Source organism: Hemicordylus capensis, chromosome 3 (assembly GCF_027244095.1).
Source record: "Hemicordylus capensis ecotype Gifberg chromosome 3, rHemCap1.1.pri, whole genome shotgun sequence".
NCBI classification, from domain to species: domain Eukaryota; kingdom Metazoa; phylum Chordata; class Lepidosauria; order Squamata; family Cordylidae; genus Hemicordylus; species Hemicordylus capensis.
The window spans coordinates 30,841,473-30,862,511 of record NC_069659.1 but is presented as its reverse complement, the minus strand read 5'-3'; the positions used below and the strand labels follow the sequence as shown (position 1 = coordinate 30,862,511).

Below are 21,039 nucleotides of genomic sequence, written 5' to 3'. Positions count from 1 at the left end.
TGTCCTTTGACAGGATGCTTTTCTTTCACGTTCATGGTGATAGGAGAGCATCTTTGTCAACAAATTTAACAGCAGGCCTGATGAAGATGTCTATTTTTTCCTCTTCCTTTTGTCTCTTATCTGGAGCAATAAGATTTATACTATTTGAGCACTGTGATCGTATAATTGCTATTGAAGCAATAAGATTTATGCTATACTAGTTGTCTATTTTGCAGAATTTTTTACCAGGTGCTGTTCTCACAGGCTTCAAAAGTACCTGCCTTTTAAAGTACCTTCTCCAATAATTTTGAATAGTCTTTTGCAAATGCCCATTGTGTTAAGGGCATTTAATGAGAAATCAGGTCATAACCACAAATTCTCTCAGTCTGGAGCTACTTTGTAGAAAGCAGGCGTTCTCTCAGATTCAGACTCTGGTTTGGGATGGCCTGCTTTATAAAGTTTTTAGATAGGATTCTTTTTAAAACAGTTGGCAGTCTTGCCAAATTAATATTCATTTACTTACTATTCATTTTAAGATTGCTACTCATATGGATAAGGAAAGAGTCCGGTATTTTCAGGATGATGATAATCTGAGCCTGAAGGATTTGGTCAGAAATGAAAAGATGCGAACAGCAGAGGATCAAAATAAGCTTTTCATGAGAATGGCATCAAAGGTAAGTCCTGCTGGGTCTGAATTTATATTAAAACTGAAATACTATTTCCAGTTGGTGGGGTGGACCTTACTTTCGGGGGCGGGGAGCTGTTTGGTGTTTAAGGAGTTGTAAGGCATAAAATGTGAACATTTTAAGGCTAATTGAAGAAGAAAAAATAGGTAAGCAGTTCAGTTTATTCATAAGAACATAAGAGCAGCCCTGCTGGATCAGGCCCAAGGCCCATCTAGTCCAGCATCCTGTTTTACACAGTGGCCCATCAGATGCTGCTGGAAGCTACAGGCAGGAGTTAAGGGCATGCCCGCTCTCCTGTTGTTACTCCCCTGCAACTGGTATTCAGAGGCATCCTGCCTCAGAGGCTGGAGGTGGCCTATAGCCCTCAGACTCGTTGCCATTGATAGATCTCTCCTCCATGAAGTTATCCAAGCCCCTCTTAAAGCCATCCAGGTTGTTGGCTGTCACCACATCTTGTGGCAGAGAATTCCACAAGTTGATTATGTGTTGTGTGGAAAAAGCGCTTCCATTTGTTGGTCCTAGATTTCTTGGCAATCAGTTTCATGGGCTGACCCCTGGTTCTTTATTATTATGGGAGAGGGAGAAATAATTGTCTCTGTCTACTATATCAAATATAGGTGTTTTATGAATGAGGGTATTTCACTTGTATGTCGATGCATATGAATTTCTCCCTCCCTTTTGTTAATGAGTGATTCAAATTTACTATTTATTTTGTTGCATGACCATAGTCCTTAACAGCAAATGTGTTCATTGTTAATTTGGCTGTAGTGGTGGTATTCAAACGGCACCCCATGAAATCCAGGGGCTCTTTGATGAAAAGATCAGTAATGGTGGATCAATTGCTTTGAAAGGCATTTTGCCCACTGCTGCTGATCTTTCAGTGTAGTGCACAGCCGTATGGCGGTCTTTGGTGTACACTCATTCAGTGGTGCAGTCTGAGTATACATAAGGCATAGGAATATAGAGTTATACCGAGTCAGACCATTGGTCCTTTTAGCTCAGTATTGTCCACACTGAGTGACAGTGGCTCTCCAATGTTTCAGGCAGGAGTCTCTCCCAGACCCACCTGGAGATGCCAGGGAGAGAAACTGGGACCATCTGTATGCAAGCAGATGCTCTACCACTGAGCTACGGCCCCATCCTCAAAGGGGAATATCTTACAGTGCTTACATGTAGTCACCCATCCCAATGCAAACCAAGATGGACCCTGCTTAGCAAATGGGATAATTCATGCTTGCTACCACAAGAGTAGCTCTTCTCCCCAGGCAACAGTGAGCCCAGCAGATCTGGTCAGAAACTTGTGTGAACTGATTGTGTGCCCTGAAGTGTGCCTCATAGGAACCTGTCATATACCAAGTCAGACCATTGGTCCATCTAGCTCAGTATTGTCTACACAGACTGGCAGCAGCTTATCCAAGGTTGCAGGCAGGAATCTCTCTCAGCCCTATCTTGGAGATGCCAAGGTGGGAACTTGGAACCTTCTGCATTCAGATGCCCTTCCCAGAGCAGCTTCATCCCCTAAGGGGAATATCTTACAGAGCTCATATGTAGTCTCCCATTCAAATGCAACCAGGGCAGACCTTGCTTAGCAAAGGGAACAATTCATGCTTGCTACCACAAGACCTCAGAATCCTGTAATGCACAGGGGTTCAGTTAGCAGAAAAATTATGGTAGAAAAGGTTAACTGTATGTTGGAACCTTGAAAATTGGAAGAATAGTTTGTAGGAATAGTTGATGCAAATTCAAGATGTTATAGATTATTGCAAGACTTGAAAATTCCCTGGTGCCAGCTCACCGTGGCACCTGAAAATTTAAGCATGCTACCCCAGTCAGGCAATGGATAGATGCAACCAGAAGGAGAAATGAGCAAGCAAGATGTGTTGCTCCCTCCTCTTCCTGGCTTGAGACCATCTGGCTCAAGCAACCAGTGGAGTCATGTAACCAGTAGGAGGAAGGAACAAGCAAGAATCTGCCCGCATATAGTGGAAGGCATTGCTGGGGATGAGCAATGAGTCTTCCAGCCCTCATGGAGCAGAAGGCAGTCTGGCTCCTCCATTTTTGGGGCTGTTCCTAGAGCCAAAGAAAATTTGCCAAGGCCTGGATTTCCTTCTCTTTAAAATACACTCCTTTTGTTTTTATTGTAATGTACCATTAAAGCATAAAATAAGCTTAAAATCATACCTGCTTTCCTTTTTGTTGTCTAAACTCCATAGATACATCATATATTCCTGCCTCTGATTGATAGAATAGACGTTTGTTAGCCTTTTTTTTTTTTTTAATTAAGCCTAACAAACTGGAATTGTGAAAGACAGAAGTGCTAGATCTGGGCATGGATATCTTACGGCTCTCACATGTAGTCACACATCCAAATTCAAACCAAGGTGGGCCCTGCTTAGCAAAAAGGACAATTTATGCTCAATACCACAAGACCGGCTCTCCTCCTTAATGTTTGCTTTAAAGAAGGCAGAGGCATTGGGGTTTAGTTTCACACATGTATGTGTAACATGTGGCTAGGTCTTGAAGGTTTTAAGCAGGGAGAAAAGGGGAACATTGGCTGGTAGATTCTGATATGTTTATTCTTGGCAAGAAAGAAAAATGAAGTCCTTCCACTTTGCTCAGAATGAAGCAGTACCATAAGGTGGCTCAAATATCAATTTTGGCATTTATGAACAGGTGAATAACTTCACATTTGACTTTCTAGTACAGGAAGAGCTCGATATTCACAAGGGTTCCATTCCTGGCTGCAAACACAGATACAGAATCCGCGAATATCGAGGCACTGGGGGCTATGGGATCGTGGGTGTTAGGTTCCTGGTTGTCTGGGAAATTGTCAAAAATTGCCAAAAACTGGCCAAATTTTGAGGACAAATGTGGGGTGGGGGTGGGAAGCTCCTTACCATGTTTTGCTGCTCCCCCCAAGTCCCCCTAGAATGCCCCTAAATTGGCCGAAAATTGCCAGGGTTTTTCTTCTTTAATAAAAGAGCTATTTTTGTGGCTGCAGAATACAAAATGGTGGCCAGAAGTGACTTCTGCAGTCATTTTCAGCCACCCCCTGACATGCGGATACACAAGGTCGATGTGTTTTTCCCCTCTTCCCCCACACTCACATATGCTGAGGTCGGGTGTCTTTTACCCAATGGCGGACACGCAAATCCATGGATATTGAGGCCCTCCTGTATTTATATGTGACAGGAGCTTTGAAAGATAAATACTCAAATTTTGACCTTTTTAAAAAACACTTAAAAGACCCTCATTTTATTCTTGCAACAGTCCCATGAGGTAGGTTGAGGTGAAAGGTGGTGACTGACCCAAGGTCGTCTTGGCTTGAGCTTCATGGTTAAGCAGGGGTTTCACCCAGGTTTCCCCACTCCAAGTCCTTTATGCCATTTATTACATCACTGGATTCCAGTGTGCATATAATGATAATGAACCGTTGCAATGCATTAATATTTTGCAGATATGTGTGAAGTCTGTAGGCAAACTTCTTAAAACTGAAAGGTAGTAATTTTAAATATTTGCAGTAAGAACAGAAGCGAATGCCATTTTGTCAGTTTTGTTAATGAAGTGCACAGAATCGACACCCAAATAATGACTTTCTCTTTCATGCTCTCATTTGTGAGAGAAATGAAAAATATACCCGTTGAAATGAATGTCATCTTCCTGAAATTGCTGAAAGCCTAAAAATGATACTCTGCCTAGCGTATGCGAAAAGTGGCACTTCAATACTGCAGAGGACTTCCATTCATCTTTTAAAGTGAAACACTGGCTTTGCTGTTTCTGTATTATTTTAAATCAAGGGAATAAGTCCCTACAAAAATACTGAAGTGTAATTTCTAATGTGGACTGCCTATAGCACACATTGCAAAAGAAGCAAGAATATATCCTGTGGAGTATTCTTAACCCTCAGTGGAAAGCGGCATTGACTGCACCCCATTTGAGAAGGAAAGAAGTAATAAAACTTTGTAATCAGTGTTCTGCAACTCCATCTTCCAGGCCAAAATCAAACTTAATGAGGTTCAGTGCCCCGTGGTGCTTCATTCACCACACATTGTAATATTGTCTAAAAGTGCCCTTTTTGTTAATATGGGTATTGAGATATCAACAACCCCTGTTGGATTCCATGTTAATGGAAAGAACTATGCACTTGTGGTGTTAAGGGTCAAAGAGACCCCACAAAATGCCCTTGAAGTACTGTAAGCATGCTTTTTGTCCATAGATGCTTAGACTAGAACTTAATGCTTTGTTAGAAAGGGGGATAGAGGCTGAACCCATAAGATATTTCCTAGATTCCTAATGGAATAACTGATCACACTTCTCAGGCATGTCTGCAAACAGTTTAGGGGTATGTAGAACTCCAAAGAGACTACAAATGTATTGTTTCAATCTGGTATTGGGATAACAAGTACCCTGAATTACCCAAACGCTTCAAAAACCTGGGGGTGGCGTTAAGCATGACACTGACTTCACAGTAAACAACAACAAATACTTATATACCGCTTTTCAACAGAAGTTTCCAAAGTGGTTTACATAGAGAAATAAGATAGATCCCTCTCCCCACAGGGCTCACAATCTAAAAAGAAACATAAGACACTAGCAGCAGTCATTGGAGGTAAACAGTAAACAAGTTGTACTAGTAAGAACTAATCTGCCTGCTTTCCTTCCACTATGCTACAACTGGACTAAATTTGGTCCAAATTGATTGGGCAGTTCACAAGTTAGCTCAGTTGTGCCTCGAATGTTCACATGTCTGCCATCTTGAATTGAGGTGGATGACATCATCGCAAACTATGCCTTTGGGACGTTCCTATGTGTCCCTACAGCTGTACCACATTTGGTTCAAATTGGTTAGGCAGTTCACAATTTAGCCTGCTTGCACCTCAAAAGTTTACGCATCTGCCATCTTGAATTGGGGTGGATGGCATCATCACAAACTATGCTGTTGAGGTGTCCCTATGTATCCTTACAACTGTATCTGACTTGATTCATATTGGTGCAGATATTGCGAAGTTGATAGTGGGGAACACAAACACATAGATGGACGGACGGGCACACAGAATGCCGGGTGATCTCATAAGCCTACTGGAAAGTAGGCTAAAAATCAGCATCTTATTTACTATTGTTTATGGGAAGGTTTAAAAAAATCAAGGCAGGACAGGGTATATGTCTCTCTACAGTGATGCAGGCATTACTAATAGAATGAAGCTATTGTGTGTTCAGCCTCTATTGTCTTTCACCACAAGACACGGAACAGGTTCTGGTCTAAGCATCTACAGACATATAATATGCTTACAGTATTACAACACTATTTTGTGGGGTCTCTTTGATCCCTAACACTGTAAGTGCATAGTACATTCATGTCCCTATGCAATACAATAGAGGTTGGATGTCTACTGAGGTTTAATATGCGGTTGTTTTTTTTGTTTTGTTTTTTTACAATTTTGAACTTGAAGCAAATTTATGCTGAGATCAACCTCTGTGTCTTTCCTTTCAGCATGGAAGTCAACTAGAGTGTACTTCTTTGCAAGGCTGCCAAACACATGGTTTTCTATCTGCCTTATGGTCAATAGAAACAGAATTTGAGAAGATGGATGGCACCTTAGAATACAGCAATAATAAAACAATAGATTCTAAGAAAAGGAAGGAGCAAGAGTAGCAAAACAAAGAGATTAGATTTTTAGAAGAGCAGGTCTTGATGCACTCGGAAAATTCAAAGCCAGGTACTATTGGGAAGAGGAGTTAAATAGGAAACCAAATGGGATGGAATTGGGGAACTGTATAATTGTCTCTAGTATAAGAACTAGCAAAGTATCAATTCATTTCACTGTTAAGGCAGGGAGCATTCCCTGTTATGAGAGGGAGCATTCTGTGCATGTGCACAAAGATACACACACATACACACCCCACACTCTTTGCACTAGTTTCTTTCCCTTCTTCACTCGGCTTCGAGAGATGCCTCTTCCATTTCAGCCCTTGTCTTCCCTTGGAAGAGCTGGATTTGCATTTCAGGGGACAGTCTAGACAAGATGTGAGGCATTGCTTAGAACTTCCCTTCACCATGATGTTGCTACCAAATATGCCCCAGGGCATGGCTTCTCCACCTTTTAAAAATAAGTCCACTCCTTCTGTCACAAACCTTCAACTCTTGTACCCTGGAGAGATTTTTAGTAGGCTTGTTCACATGACCATTAACTGGGTAGGACAAGTATCTTACGCAGCTTCGGGAACTGTGCATGCTCCTGATTTTTGGTTATGTGCAACTAAAAATCAAGATAGCAGGCAGGGAGTGTGATTGCCTGTTGAAGCATCAGCTGGGTAGGATGTTTTTTTCCTTCTGCCTTGTTCAAAAGCTGGGATTGGAATCTGTGTACGCCACGATTGTCCTGCCCAGCTATGTCTGACACTTAGCAAACATAAGAACATAAGCCCTGCTGGATCAGGCCCGAAGCCCATCCAGCCCAGCATCCTGTTTCACACAGTAGCCCACCAGATTCCCACAATCAAGAGGTGGATGAGGACATGTTCTCTCTCTTGCTGTTGCTCCCCTACAACTGGTATTTAGAACCATCTTGCCTCTGAGGCTGGAGATGGCCTGCAGCCACCAGACTAGTGAAAGAAAACAAAACCGTGTTTGGATTCAGCAATATATCAGAACATTTTTTTAAAAAAAATCCAAATGTTATATATGGAAGAATCCAACTGTTAGTCTCCACCCAACCTAAGGGTTGGAATGCTGTTGGCTTCTCCCTTCAGCTTTTCCCTTTGCTGTTGGCTTCACCCTTTCAGCTGAAGGGAGAAGCCAACGGTAGTCCAATCCTTAGGTTGGGTGGAGACTAGATATTGCACCGATGACTCAGATTGCTGTTAGTCCTATTGCTATTATTATTAGGTGAGACTAAACCCAAAGATGCTGATCTGCTTACACGAGAAAATGTGCTCTAGAACCTACCTTCTGCTCTAGAACCAACTTACTGTAGCAGGGCACCAGCTCTTGAGCAAGTGCATTTTTTTGAATGGCACCAGCAGCTACTCTCCTTCCATTCAAAGTTCTTTGAATCCAGCCCTGTATCATCAATTAAATAGTATCAGTTCAATAAACTGATTAATAGTTCAGTATTATTTGCATCAGCAAAGACTGTTAGCAAGACATTCAAATTTATCTTTGAATTAGTTGGCAAACTTAGGTGTCAATCGTCCGACTTGGATTCAAATGATAAGAAGTAAATTTGCATAATGGATCCTTGTCAATGCAGTATTAATTAAGACCAGAAGAAAAGGCTCCCATCTTCTTAGCAGTTTGCATTAATAGCAGGCTAGACACCCTACGTGCGTCTACAATATTCTTTACATTTTCGCAGTCCATTCAGCCTTTTGTGTTCACAAATACTTGTGGTGTTCTATTTTGTCAGTTTCCTGTCATATATTTGGAGCATAACATTCCTGAAATATAAATGCTGCTACTTAAAATGGATGATGTCAGTGTTGCCATGGCAATTTAAAATCGCACTGATCCAGTTTATACAATCTATACACCTTTTTTCCTTTCTGGCAGATTTTCAGAGCAGCAGTAACTCTTCTTGCATTCATATATAAGGTGCATCTTGAATTACGATTGCGTTTGTGTTATTACTGGAAAAACGAAAGTTCAGTGGGTTGAATGCAAGGAAGAAATGCATCAACTGACGAAAGACGATGAATGGAAAACTAGTTATAAAACTCTGGTAATAAATAGAGGCAAATACGCAAGCATATGTTGTTACAGGATTTTATGTAATAGGGGTGTTTGACTTTTCTCCTCTAAAATTGGAGATATCTTTGTCTACTTTGAGCCAAAACCCCTAGTATTTCCAATTTTACATATTGGTTTTTCTTCCTCATCTATGTGTTGATGATTTCCTCTAGGATCATCATCATCTTTCATTGGCAGACTAATTTATAGTAGCTGCATAACTATTCTGTTGCCATTTTCCTAAAAGCCATTATCTTCAGCTGTGAAAATTGGAGGAAATAAAGGTTGCCATAATTGTGTATGCCTGAGCCTGCTATCCAATAGTGCCCCACATCTCTGCTTGTGGCACTGTGTGGAATCCACTTAGTGCCTTCTGTGGCTTCATTTAAGTGCCTGATAAAAACTACCACTACGAAGAATTATATGCTGCTTTTCAACAAAAGTGTTCCAAGCAATTTATGCAGAAAAATAAGTAGGTAATAAATAAGATGGTCCCCTGTCCCCAAAGGGCCCACAGTGGAAACAATAAGCACTGGAGTGATGCAGTACTGGGGTTGGATTTGGGACAATTTCTCTCTCCCTGCTAAATGTAAGAGAAAACATTGGCCCCTTCACTCTGGCACTTAACTAATTTCACACATCTGCCCCCACCCCAACTTTGGCGCCTTTGTCTTATTTCATTTTATGTACAGCATCTAGTATTTACATGTGCTCTGGAAAGAAGAAATTGTGGAGATGCTTATGGGAGAGGCTGGCGAGTAGTAGATGGTCCAGCCTTCAGTGTGGAGTTAAAATGGAGGATTCTGGGTTTCCTTCCAGTTCAGTGATGTACTGGCCAAATGACTTCCATTTTCTTAATGACCCAACAAGTAATTCAAAGAAGTGACAGGACATCATCTCGTTTGCCACTGGACCTGTGTTTGCTGTGTACAGGAGTGGTTCTCATTGCCAAAGAGGTGATGAAGCCCTCTTCAGTTTTAACAGTAGCATGTCTTTTTGGTGGTGGCAACTTCTACATCAGAAAACAATGATAACGGCTGAAATCTGTAATTGACTACAGTAAGTCCTTCACTGTTAGTTTCTGAGTCTCTTGTTGACTGTCTTCACAATGGCCATCACTTCGCCAACAGATCTCAATCTGCTTTTCAGTGTTAAGTTGGAATGGAAAGATGTCTCAAAGTAAACTCCAGTGAATAAGGTAGAACTACCCAGTGCAATGAAGTGTAAACTTGTTCTCTCTTCATTGTTGCTCTTGAAAGTAACTTTTCTCACTGGAATGTTTGACTCTCATTCATTTCCCTACAGGATTGTTTGCAAAGCTACTGTGAATACTGAAGAGCATACAAGCCTGAGTGACATCCTTAGAGGCTTGTTTTTACATATAGAGAGGAAGCACAAGTATTGTTCGAGGAGCTTGAGTGGAATCAAAGTGCTGTTCACAATCACTCCCCCAACCCCTCTTTTCATATGAGAAAAAGCTACTTATCTACTCTGGAGGGAAAAGTGGCTATATGGCTCCCATCAAATTATCTTACCACAAGCGTCGCAATCACTGCGAGCTTTCAGTCACCAGCTTTTCATGCAACTATAGATTTAAACATGGAGTTCTTCCAAAGGCATCCCAACTGTATTTTTCCTTTGTGCAAATCCCTCAGCAAATGACAGTGGTAATGACGATAATGGTTAGGGTTAGGTAGAGTGGTGTGTGGATGGGTGCTGTGGGAGGGGGAAGTAATGCTATGGAGGAGACAGCTTTGGGGTAAGGGATAATAGTGCTGATAATTGCCCCTTTTGTTTTTGTCCCATCATTGCAGAGAGGAAATGCATATTTCCACTGAAATGGCTTTCTTTCTTTTCCAAACCCAAAGAGCCTCTTGGGCCTAATTTAAAGAGGACTATGGCTACAGGCAAGCCACCCATGGAAATGTTCCACACAGTTGCCATCTCATTTAAATGCTTTTAGCATGTGTGCTTGTCCATATGCATGTAGTGTTAGCATGCCAGTGATCTCCACTGCTGGTGGTCAAGCCAGTGGTGTGCTAATGTTGCATATTGGCACAGGTGTCAAAGCATTTAAGCAAGATGGCTGCATAGAGTGCCTACACAAATCGGTGCTTTGTGTATGACTCAGGATGCCTCTGAGTACCAGTTGCAGGGGAGTAACAACAGGAGAGAGGGCATGCCCTCAACTCCTGCCTGTGGGCTTCCAGCGACATCTGGTGGGCCACTGTGTGAAACAGGATGCTGGACTAGATGGGCCTTGGGCCTGATCCAGCAGGGCTGTTCTTATGTTCTTACCACCGTATGGTTGAAATCGGGCCTCATAGCACTGTCAATTACCCTTGACAGTCTTACTGTTACTTTCAAAACCTGGCAGCTGGAGCTAACAAGTAGGGATGGGTCCGGACCGGTCCGGAGGCCATTGTAAAGGCCTCCGGACCGGTCTGGACCTGGCCGGTTCGGTTCGGGTGGAGGGGGTAGCTTTAAGGGCAGGGAGGGTTTACTTACCCCTCCCGCCGCTTTCCCCCCTCCAGAGCTCGTATTTATTGTAGTAATTGGGGCGGCAGGATACCTCCCTGCCGCCCCTTGTCCCTCTGCAATGCAGCCTCCAGGACGGGGTGGGCGCGTGCGTGGTTCTGCGAAGGGAAGATCCTGTTGCCGAGGGACTCACGTTTTAAAAGGTAACTGCTGATGCCAATGGTAAACCCGAACGAGAAGCCGGCACAGCACCGAGCCGGCCTCCGGCGCCTCTCCGCCCGGCGGCTCCCCCATCCTGAGCCGCCGCCAGCAGCCACTGAGAGGAGCTCCGCCAGGGAGGATGCGCCGACGCGCCCAGCCCACCCTCACTTCCGGCTCCCAGGCGACTTCCCCTCACATACAGCGTGACTGCCTTCCTTCTCCTCCTATTATTATCTGTGTTCCTAGCCCAGGACTGCACAACTTGTACTTTCTACCTGCTGTTGGACTACAACTCTCATCATCCCCAGCCACATTGGCCAGTAGTGATGGGTGATGGGAGATGTAGTACAACAATAGCTGGAGGACTGAAGTTGCTGTCCACCTGCTAAATAAAGAGAATCACCACTTGGAAAGGTGCCTCTGTGCTCAGTTAGTAGGGGACTAACTGTAGTCTGGACATGGGCAAATGCCAACTTTAGGGTACCCCAGAGAAGCAACAGAGGGATTGAGTCTGACTCTGTATGTAGTGGACTCGTTTCATAAGTGATGCAGTGCATGACGTAAGGAAGATGTGAAATCTCCTCCTTTAAAGGAGCTTGTATTGTCCTGTTTTCAATAAAAAAGGGCTTTCTAAGCAGCATCTATGGGGTTTCTATGGAAACCACATGAAAATGTGTCAGAGATCTTGAATTATATCACAGATTGCAACACATCACTCTTCTGTCATACGATTTTGACAGTTTCCTTCTGAATAAGCTCAATGGAATACCTTTTGGGGATCTTGGTGGGAGATGTGTAAAAGTGTTGATACTTAACTTTTTCAGGCAAATATGGCTAGAGCAAAAAGTCAAAGCTTGGTTACATATCACAATCCTCCCTTCTTCATTTTCTGTTCCTCTCATTTTTGCTGGAATAAGATCTAGGGAGTGAACTCTACATTGGTCAAGGTTGCTGGTTTTGCTCTCCTCCAAACCTTCTTTCCTCATTTATTGTAGCCTTAATTATTCTGTCTGTCCTGTCCAGTAGCAGAGAGTGCTTTTAAACCCATCTTCTTGTTTTCTCTCTCTCACTTCCTGACTTTTTTCCTCCTTTGTTCAGGCTGATTTAGACATTCACAGGCTGATGTCCTGATTAATGGAGAGTGTGCATTAGGTTCTGCAGGGATGCATTAGGCACCCTTGCACAACTCTCCCTCTTTTACTTACACTGCTGGGAAAGAATGCTAATACTTCTGAGTGCTGGTCATGCTCCAAAAGTACCCAGTAATAGCAGAAATGTGTCCTTGAGGGTTGGTGACATGTTTTTGCTCTTACGGAGCACTTAGGGAGTGTGGGCAGTGCTTGGAGGTTTTAGCACTCTTGTGCAAGAGGACAGGCGGAATTGTGTGAGGATCCTCAATACATCTCAGTAGACTCTACTAACATCTACTCAGTAGACCCTGACTTCATTAGTCAGGATTTCAGCCACTGTCTTCTCCATGTGACTGTTCCTGGGCATATTTATATGGTGAACAACCCATGTTATACAACCCAGGTTGCTCACTGAATTCAGCTGCCAATGACTGCCTGAAATTGATTGCCATGATTTTGGCAGCTTCAAAACATGCCATCACAACTGCAGCCAGGGCTCTGTGGCTATATCCATGGGTAGTATTTTCCATGTGTAATGTTCTCCATGTGGATGCCTCCCCGTGCCTACTGGGGTACATTGACTAGAGGGGTTTTTGGATGCCAGAATTGGATCTTATACAATCATCTCTTGCCAACCGTGGGTTTCCCAATCACCATTTTAAGTATCCACAGCTGGGAAGTTGTGGCAGGTTTTGCCAACAATGACCTGAGTATCCATGGTTTGCCGAGATTTGGGGGCAATTTGGGTTTTTTTTGCAATTGCCAGGGCTCGGGGGGTGATTTATGGGGCTCGGGGTGATTTATGGGGCTCAGGTGATTTTTTTTCCTATTTTAACTGTATTTTACAGTCTTTTTGTGGCCATAATTCCCCTAACTCCCTGTTTGCCTTGATTTCAATGGCTCATCTACTGTGAATTCACCAACCACAAGGCCCTTTTGAGGACCTCTTTCCCAGATTGTTGTTCCTCTTTAATCTGCCTTTATTCTTCTGCCCTCCATCCTGCACATTCTGCTAGTCTATGGTTATTTCCTTTTGCTGACTTCTTCTTTTTGTCTGTTTCTCTTGTAGTGATGCCCTGTATGCTTTGAATTGGCTTCCTCTTTCTCTCTTTGCCAGTGTTTTCCTTTCATGTTTCCCACCTTAGGACCTTCTTTCTTTTCCAAAACATTTCCTGAACCATTTAGCTGACATTGCAGTCTGATTCTCTCCTTCCCCATCCTCCTCTAATCATTTTCCAGCTTGTGATCCCACTCCCACGTACATATGCAACAGATTGTAAGATTTCTCTGCAGGGCTCATGCCCTCTACAGGTTGTGCGGCACCTTGTAATTTGATGCTAAATATTAATGTATAGCAATTAAGATACTCTCATCTTAATTTGGTGTTAAGAAACTCTTGCTTATGTGTAGCAGATAAGATACATTTAAGTGCCACTTCATTTTAATATTTTTTTTCCTTGTTGATATGAATAGCATTTATATTCCTTCCCTCCTTGAAGGAACTCAAGCCATTGTATGTGTGCTATCCCATTTAATTTATTTTATTTAACATATTTTTATACCGCCCAAAACCCACGTCTCTGGGCGGTTTACAACAAGATTAAAAAGTAAAACATTTATTGTTAATTTTGTCATTAATTTTGTCATTGAACAATGCTAAATTAGTAGGCTGAGATTCTGTGACTTGCTCAGGGTTATCCAATAAACTTTATGGCTAGGCAACGATCTGAAATCTCATCTCCCAGAACCTAGTCCTGCATTATAACCACTGCACGGCATAGCCTAAATCTTCCTTTTACTTCAGTTTTCAGACAAAACCGACCGAGAGTACTACACTTTGGACGACATGTTTGTTTCCAAGGCAGCAAAGGGTGAGCATAGTGGAGAAGAGGAGGAAAGGCAGAGGAAACAGGCAATTCATGAGCATCGAAAGTTTGCTGCATGCATGGAGAAATGTCCTCACTGCTTCGGTAGTCCTGAACTTCCAAAACACCTGATTATTGCAATTGGTAACAAGGTAAGAAAGCTGCTTGTTTTGACATGGGAGGAAATAGACAGGAGCTGCTTTCCATTCCAGAGTTTTATGAGATTAAAATAAAATGGCTTTTTATGACATGAGTTACTGTCTTTGAATGTTCCTAGCCCTTCCAATTAAGAGGAAAGAGCTACTTCCTCAAGGGTGAGATGAAAATGATATGACTCTGCCTTGAAAGATCAAGTTAATCTTCCTCAGTACTTCAGATTTGCAGATGACCTTGCAGTAAGATACACAAGAGCTGAATATTTAGCTTGCGTAAGTTGGGTAAATAATCAGGAGGCCAAAGAAGAGTTCAGTAATAAGAAAAAAGGGGTCAAAGAGAAGTTGAAATTGGAAGCTGTAAAATCAAAGAAGGTTCACAAAAACAAAGCAAAGTCATTCAGATATAGAGCAAGATTATGGATAGTAGTTTTTTCTTCTAAATAGAAGCTGGGCTAGTTGAAGAGAACATATGTAAATACTTGAGCTCTCTTGCCTGACCCACCACAGTCATTCAGTTCAATGTATTTGTAATGGCAACAATATAAGCAAGTTGTTCTGGTAAGAAGTAATCTGTTTACTTTCCTTTCACTATAATCTTAATGGATAATTGCCGCAAGTTAGCCCACTTGAGCCTTAAACGTTCACATGCCTGCCATCTTGAATTGGGGTGGATGACATTATTACAGACTATGCCCTTGAGCCATCCCTATGTGTCCCTACACTGGTAGCAAAATTAGTTCATATCAGTTAGGTGGTGCACAAGTTAGCCCACTTGCGCCTCAAACATTCACACATCTGTTTCTTGCTTTGGGGTAGATGACATCATCATAAACTCTGCCTTTGAGGTGTCCCTAACAACTGTACCAAATTTGGTCCAAATTGATTCCCACTTGTGCCTCAAATATTCACATATCCAACATCTTGAATTGGGGTGGATGACATCACCACAAACTCTGCTGTTGAGGTATTCCCTATGTGTTCCTACAAGCACAGCCAATTTGGTTCATATTGGTCCAGCCATTATGAAATTGATAGGGAAACACTCTCACTGACTCAAACTGCCCCCCCCACCAGTAAGCTTACTTGAAAGTAGGCTAAAAAATAGAAGATTCTTCCTGTCTTAATTTTATTCCAACAATTTTATCCTATCTCTCAACCAAATAACACTCTTCAGCTGGGATGCACAACTTTGGCCCTAGAGCTATTGTTGGACTGAAATTCCTAACTATTGGCAACTGTGGCTGGGGATGATAGCAATAGCAATAGCACTTACATTTATATACCGCTCTATAGCCGGAGCTCTCTAAGCGGTTTACAATGATTTTTAGCATATTGCCCCCAACATTCTGGGTACTCATTTTACCGACCTCGGAAGGATGGAAGGCTGAGTCAACCTTGAGCCCCTGGTCAGGATCGAACTTGTAACCTTCTGGTTACAGGGCGGCAGTTTTACCACTGCGCCACCAGGGGCTCATGGGAGTTGGGAGTTGTCCAACAACTTCCAATTTACTCTCCCCAAACCTGGCATCATTTTCATTTTCTTGGGCTGTATTAGGGTAGAAGAAGCCTTCGATCCTAATTCAAGAGCTGTGCGTGCTCCCAATCTTTAATTTCTTGTCGGTGAAAAGGTCGGAGGCTGAGAGTTCGATCATGAGCTACGCTCCAGCTGGGTAGGATGATTTTTCTTCCTACCTCGTTTCAAAACTGGGGACGGAATCTGAGTAGGATGTGAACCTGGGGATGGAAAACTAGGGATGGAATCTGAGTAGGATCATAGGCTTAATTGCTAGACTCCCACCATGTGCTCAGTTTCCATAGTTCCACCCTGCTTTTTCCCCTCTCTTCTTGGGCAGTCATGAGAGCTGCCCATAGGAAACCATGGAGACATACAGAGTTTTAGTATAGATGTGATTGGACATTCCCCTCTCCCTCCACCACCCCCTGCAACAAGAAGGAGCAGCAAAAGCAGGAGTTATTGTCTTTGGTGTTCAACAGGAAACTGCAAGTTCCCTCTGCAGTCAATGATATGAGCTTATCTAGTATTCATCTCTATTCCTTCAGCATATGATAGGTCCCATAAACTCACAGGGTTGTGTTTGGGCAGGTGCCTTTTAAAATTTTTTTTACAAATGTATGTACTTTTTACCTGCTTACCTGGTAAGTCCCTCAAATATGTACAAATCACTACCTTATTAGTGTGTGGACCTTGTTTTATAGACATATATATTATGTATACAAATGTACTTACAACAAAAGGCGGCATCTCCCCAAGTCTTAATGCCAACCTTCTGGGTACTATAAATTCTTCAAGGTTCAAGCAGACCAGTTCCTTTTCCCAATCTCCACGTATCTGTGGGTTGGGGGTGGCTGGAAATGACCTCAGAGGTTATTTCCGGTCGCCATTTTGAGCGCAGGAGCCATTTTATGGCTCATTTGTTTAATTTTTTAAAAAAAACAACATAATTTTTCAAGGAATTTCTGGTACTTGGGGCGGGGAGCATCCTTGGACTCCCAAAGGCGCGCAAAGCACGGTAGGGTACTTCATTGGCCCAGTAGGGCACGTTCATTTGGCTTTTTGCTCTTTTTTTGGCACTTGGGAACTGAACCCCCATGATCCCATAGACTCATGGTTTCATTACCCATGTTAATATGTGGGAACGGAACCCCCGCAGATAATCAGGTGCAGCTGTATACAGTCATCCTTTGCCAACCATGGTTTTACAAACTGTGGTGTTCAGTAGATGTGAATACGAGTTTTTGACAGGTCTTGCCCACCGTGACCCGAGTATCTGTAGTTGGTGAGGGGTTATTTTTTTTAGTTGGGGCAGGTTCCAACAATTTTGGAGGGTTCAGAGGTTCAGTCTGCTCATCCCTCTTGGTGACCCTTGCTGTCCCTTGCCAATTTAAAATGCCTTTGAGTGATTTTGGCGGGGGTTCAAAATTTTTCCAGAGATTTGATCTGGAGAGGAGAGCTGGTCTTGTGGTAGTAAGCATGATATGTCCCCTTAGCTAAGCAGGGTCCACCCTGATTGCATATGAATGGGAGACTTGATGTGTGAGCACTGTAAGTTATTCCCCTTGGGGGATGGAGCCGCTCTGGGAAGAGCATCTAGGTTCCAAGTTTCATCCCTGGCATCTCCAAGATAGGGCTGAGAGAGATTCCTGCCTGCAACCTTGGAGAAGCCACTGCCAGTCTGTGTAGACAATACTGAGCGAGATGGACCTATGGTCTGACTGAGTATATGGCAGCTTCCTATGCTAATATGCTCATTCCTCTTGGTGACTCTTGGCGATATAACAATATTTTTTTGTGATTTTTTTTTAGCAATGTTTTTGTATTTTTCTTTCTTTTTAGGTCTTTTTGCAGTTGTGGTTCCCCTAACCCCATTTCCCATAGATTTAATGCCTCGCCAACGGTGAATTTGCCAATTATTATTATTTTTTATTATTTCTTACATTTATAAACTGCCCCATCCAGAGGCTCTGGGTGGTGTACAACAATTTCTAAAAGACATAAAAACACACAATTGAAAACTTGGTGCTCAAAACAATATAAAAACAATTCAAAAACAATTAAAACCATTTAAAACCAATTAAAATACTTTTAGAAAACCACAACAGTTTACAAGCCTTGGAAGGCCAGGCCAAACAAATAAGTTTTTAGGCCTCTCTTAAAGGCCAACAGCGAGCCTAAACTGCGGATATCTGCCAGGAGTGCATTCCATAGACCAGGAGCAGCTACAAAATAGGCCTAATTCTGAGTCGTCACCAGACGTACCGGTGGTAACTGGAGACGGACCTCTCCAGATGACCTCAACGAGCGATGGGGTTTATACTAAAGAAGGCACTCTCTAAGGCCCAAACACATGACAACAAAAGGCCTGGCACAACCCAATAAAAAGGAAGGACTAACAACATTCAACCCAGACCTCCAACCCCATCTTATAACTGCCCCCCAGACCCCAGTCCCACACCAAAGGCCGGCCCCCATTGGTGGCCTGCTACGGAGGCCGCCTACAGGCGGCCCGCCAGCTATGCCGCCAGCGTGCCTCCCTTCAATATATGCTGCCAAGGACTCCAGAAATCTCTCCTCTCATGAGAGATCTCTGATCCTTGGGGACAGGTGGAGCAAGTCAAGCACTCAGATAGAAGGCACAGGTGGAATAGGGCAGCAATCACGCTGCCCCAAGCCGCTCCTTCAGAAGGTCTGGGGCTGCAAAAACAAACCACCTCAGCCAAGATAGGAATGCGCAGGCAGGGTGAGACGGCTGTTGTTCGTCAGGAGAGGTCAGGGAGCTGACAGGATCTAGCCCCCTCCTCTCTTCATCCTCTCCGATCTCCTGAGAATGGCGAGGTTTTGCCAGAATGGAACTGTAACAGTTGGCGAGGGATGACGGTATAAGATTGTTGGGTTCTTTATATGGTTGGATGGTATCGTGTAACACAGGGGTTTCTAACTGGTGGTACTCCGGATGTTGCTGAACTGCAACTCCCATCCTCCACAGCGACAATACACGTTAGCTTGGGAAGATGGGAGTTGTACTTCAGTAACATCTGGGGGCCCCCAGTCTGGGAACCACTGCTGTTACAGACTATTTTTGAATTGTTTTTATAGTGTTTTTAGCACTGTGTTTGAATTGTGGGTTTCATGTCTTTTTAAAAAGTTGTACACTGCCTAGAGCCTCTGGAGGGGGCGGTTTATAAATGTTATAAATAAATAATATTTGTAGTCAGTGTGGTGAGATTGAACTCTGCCCCCCACAATAAAAACCAACTGCCCCAAATCCCCCCCCCCAATATATAGTGCTTCAATTGAATGATGAGACTGTGTCACTAAATATGCATATTTGTTCATTTTTCATTGTGTTTTTATTCTGATCAACAATATTTTAATTTAGGGGAACTTGGAATTCTTAGTAAGAAGTGGTGAACTTAGAGGAGAAGAGGTGTAGTTCTGTAAAGAGCAGTGAAGGTATAACAGAACATGACATGAGGCCATGAAGAAGTAAGATTAAGCACAGTTGCTTTCACCCTTTGAACACAGATAACTTTAGCTCCCAACACCTGTTTAAAAAAGAAGAGTTTTCAGCTCTCTTTGTGTGGAGGCACATTAATAAAGGCAGAAAATCTTGGGGAGGCAGGTTCCAGACTCCTCAGTGATTTTTGTGTGCACACACTGACAGAAAACGGTTACCTGGGCCTATAATTTTTAAGTGTTATGACTGCATAGTATAACTACATACAAAGGCAAGTCTAACTGCTCCTAGGAGGATTTCCTTGAATTATTTTGCAACTATAAAGCCTAGGCTGAATCAGGTTTGCATGAAATTGCAGCTCTAAGTGTAGCACTTCTGGTGTTCTCATTATGCAATAAAACCCATTAGGTTGCTCCTCTCTGGAAATATCTGACATAGCATTTATATAGATTAAAAAGGCCCTCGACTGACTGTAGAATAAAATATGTTTCAAGTGTGTGTGTGTGTGTGTGTGTGTGTGTGTGTGTCAGACTGTAATTGCTACAACAGAAATTTTTGAGAGAGATAGATGAGTAAAATGCTGTCAACGAAGTTAAAGCTGAAGCACCAAAACACAATCAACAATGAGTTGTCTTAAATTCTGGCTATCATTTTCAGAATTTGCAGATGAAAGCAAGGTTGAAGTAGACCAGATGAATATACATGTTTCGACATGGGGAAGATCTATTCATCCATTGGAATTATGAGGCCTTACAACTCAAACACCAGGGAAGGAGGGGTGGGGTGGGCCCAGGGCTAAGGAACGGGCTTGCAGTTGATATTGATGTGTTTTTCAAAAACTATAAAGTAAATAAAAATTTCCAAGCTGTGTAGTCTTCTAATGATATGAAACGTATGTAGCATAATTATTCAAAGTTACAGTTACTGTCAAGCAAATCTAGATATTATTTTTCCTCCCATTTAATAAATTGAAACTTCTCACAACTGCAAGAACTAATTTAACTAAGACTAGGATGGACTTGATTATGACAGCAAGGAATGAGAGAGCAAAAAGGACAAATTGAAGACAAATCATTCTGGAGAGAATCTATCTATGTGGTCTCTAAGAGTCTACACCGACTTGAAGGCACTTAATCAATCACACTAGTAGACATGATGACAACAGACCATAGTGGGGCTTAGGTTAGGAACAATAGGAAGCTGTGATATACTGAGTCAGACCATAGGTCCATCTCGATCAGGATTGTCTACACAGACTTCTCCAAGGTTGCAGGCAGGAATCTCTCTCAGCCCTATCTTGGAGATGCCAAGGAGGGAACTTGGAACCTTCTGCTCTTCCCAGAGTGGCTCCATCCCCTAACGGGAATATCTTACAGTGCTCACACATCAAGTCTCCCTTTCATATGCAACCAGGGTGGACCCTGCTTAGCCAAGGGGACAAGTCATGCTTGCTACCAGAAGACCAGTTCTCCTCTCTTAAGATTGTCCAATTCTAGGAGCATACAGACAAAGAGTGCTAAATTGTCGCTGATCTGTTCCCTCCACACATCTCACCCCCTGATATATTTTCCTTCTCACCAGGCTTGCTTCCAGTTTTGGAGCTTAGCTGGAAAGTGATGATAGGAGAAGGGTTATGGGAAGGGCTGGCTGTGGGTGGCCAAGGGAAGGCAGTCTTGCCTATGCTATTCTTTAGCTCTTAGAACTGCATAGACTCTGCAACAACAGAGAAAGCTGTCTTATACTGAGTCAGACTCAATATTATCTACCCTGACTGGCAGTGACTCTCCAAGGTTTCAGGCAGGAGTCTTTCCCCGCCCTACCTGGAGATGTTAGGGATTGATCC

At 42.9% G+C, this 21,039-nt stretch overlaps 1 protein-coding gene across 3 annotated transcripts in view; it reads left to right on the top strand.

Annotated features, from left to right (window-relative positions):
- Positions 1-21,039, top strand: part of CWF19L2 (CWF19 like cell cycle control factor 2) — a 109,323-nt gene that overhangs the window by 66,107 nt on the left and 22,177 nt on the right. For all 3 annotated transcript variants that reach the window (XM_053311520.1, XM_053311519.1, XM_053311521.1), the window contains exons 12-13: positions 516-653; positions 14,005-14,217. In XM_053311520.1, the coding sequence (XP_053167495.1) occupies positions 516-653; positions 14,005-14,217 (351 nt within the window). The remainder of the gene's footprint in view (positions 1-515; positions 654-14,004; positions 14,218-21,039) is intronic.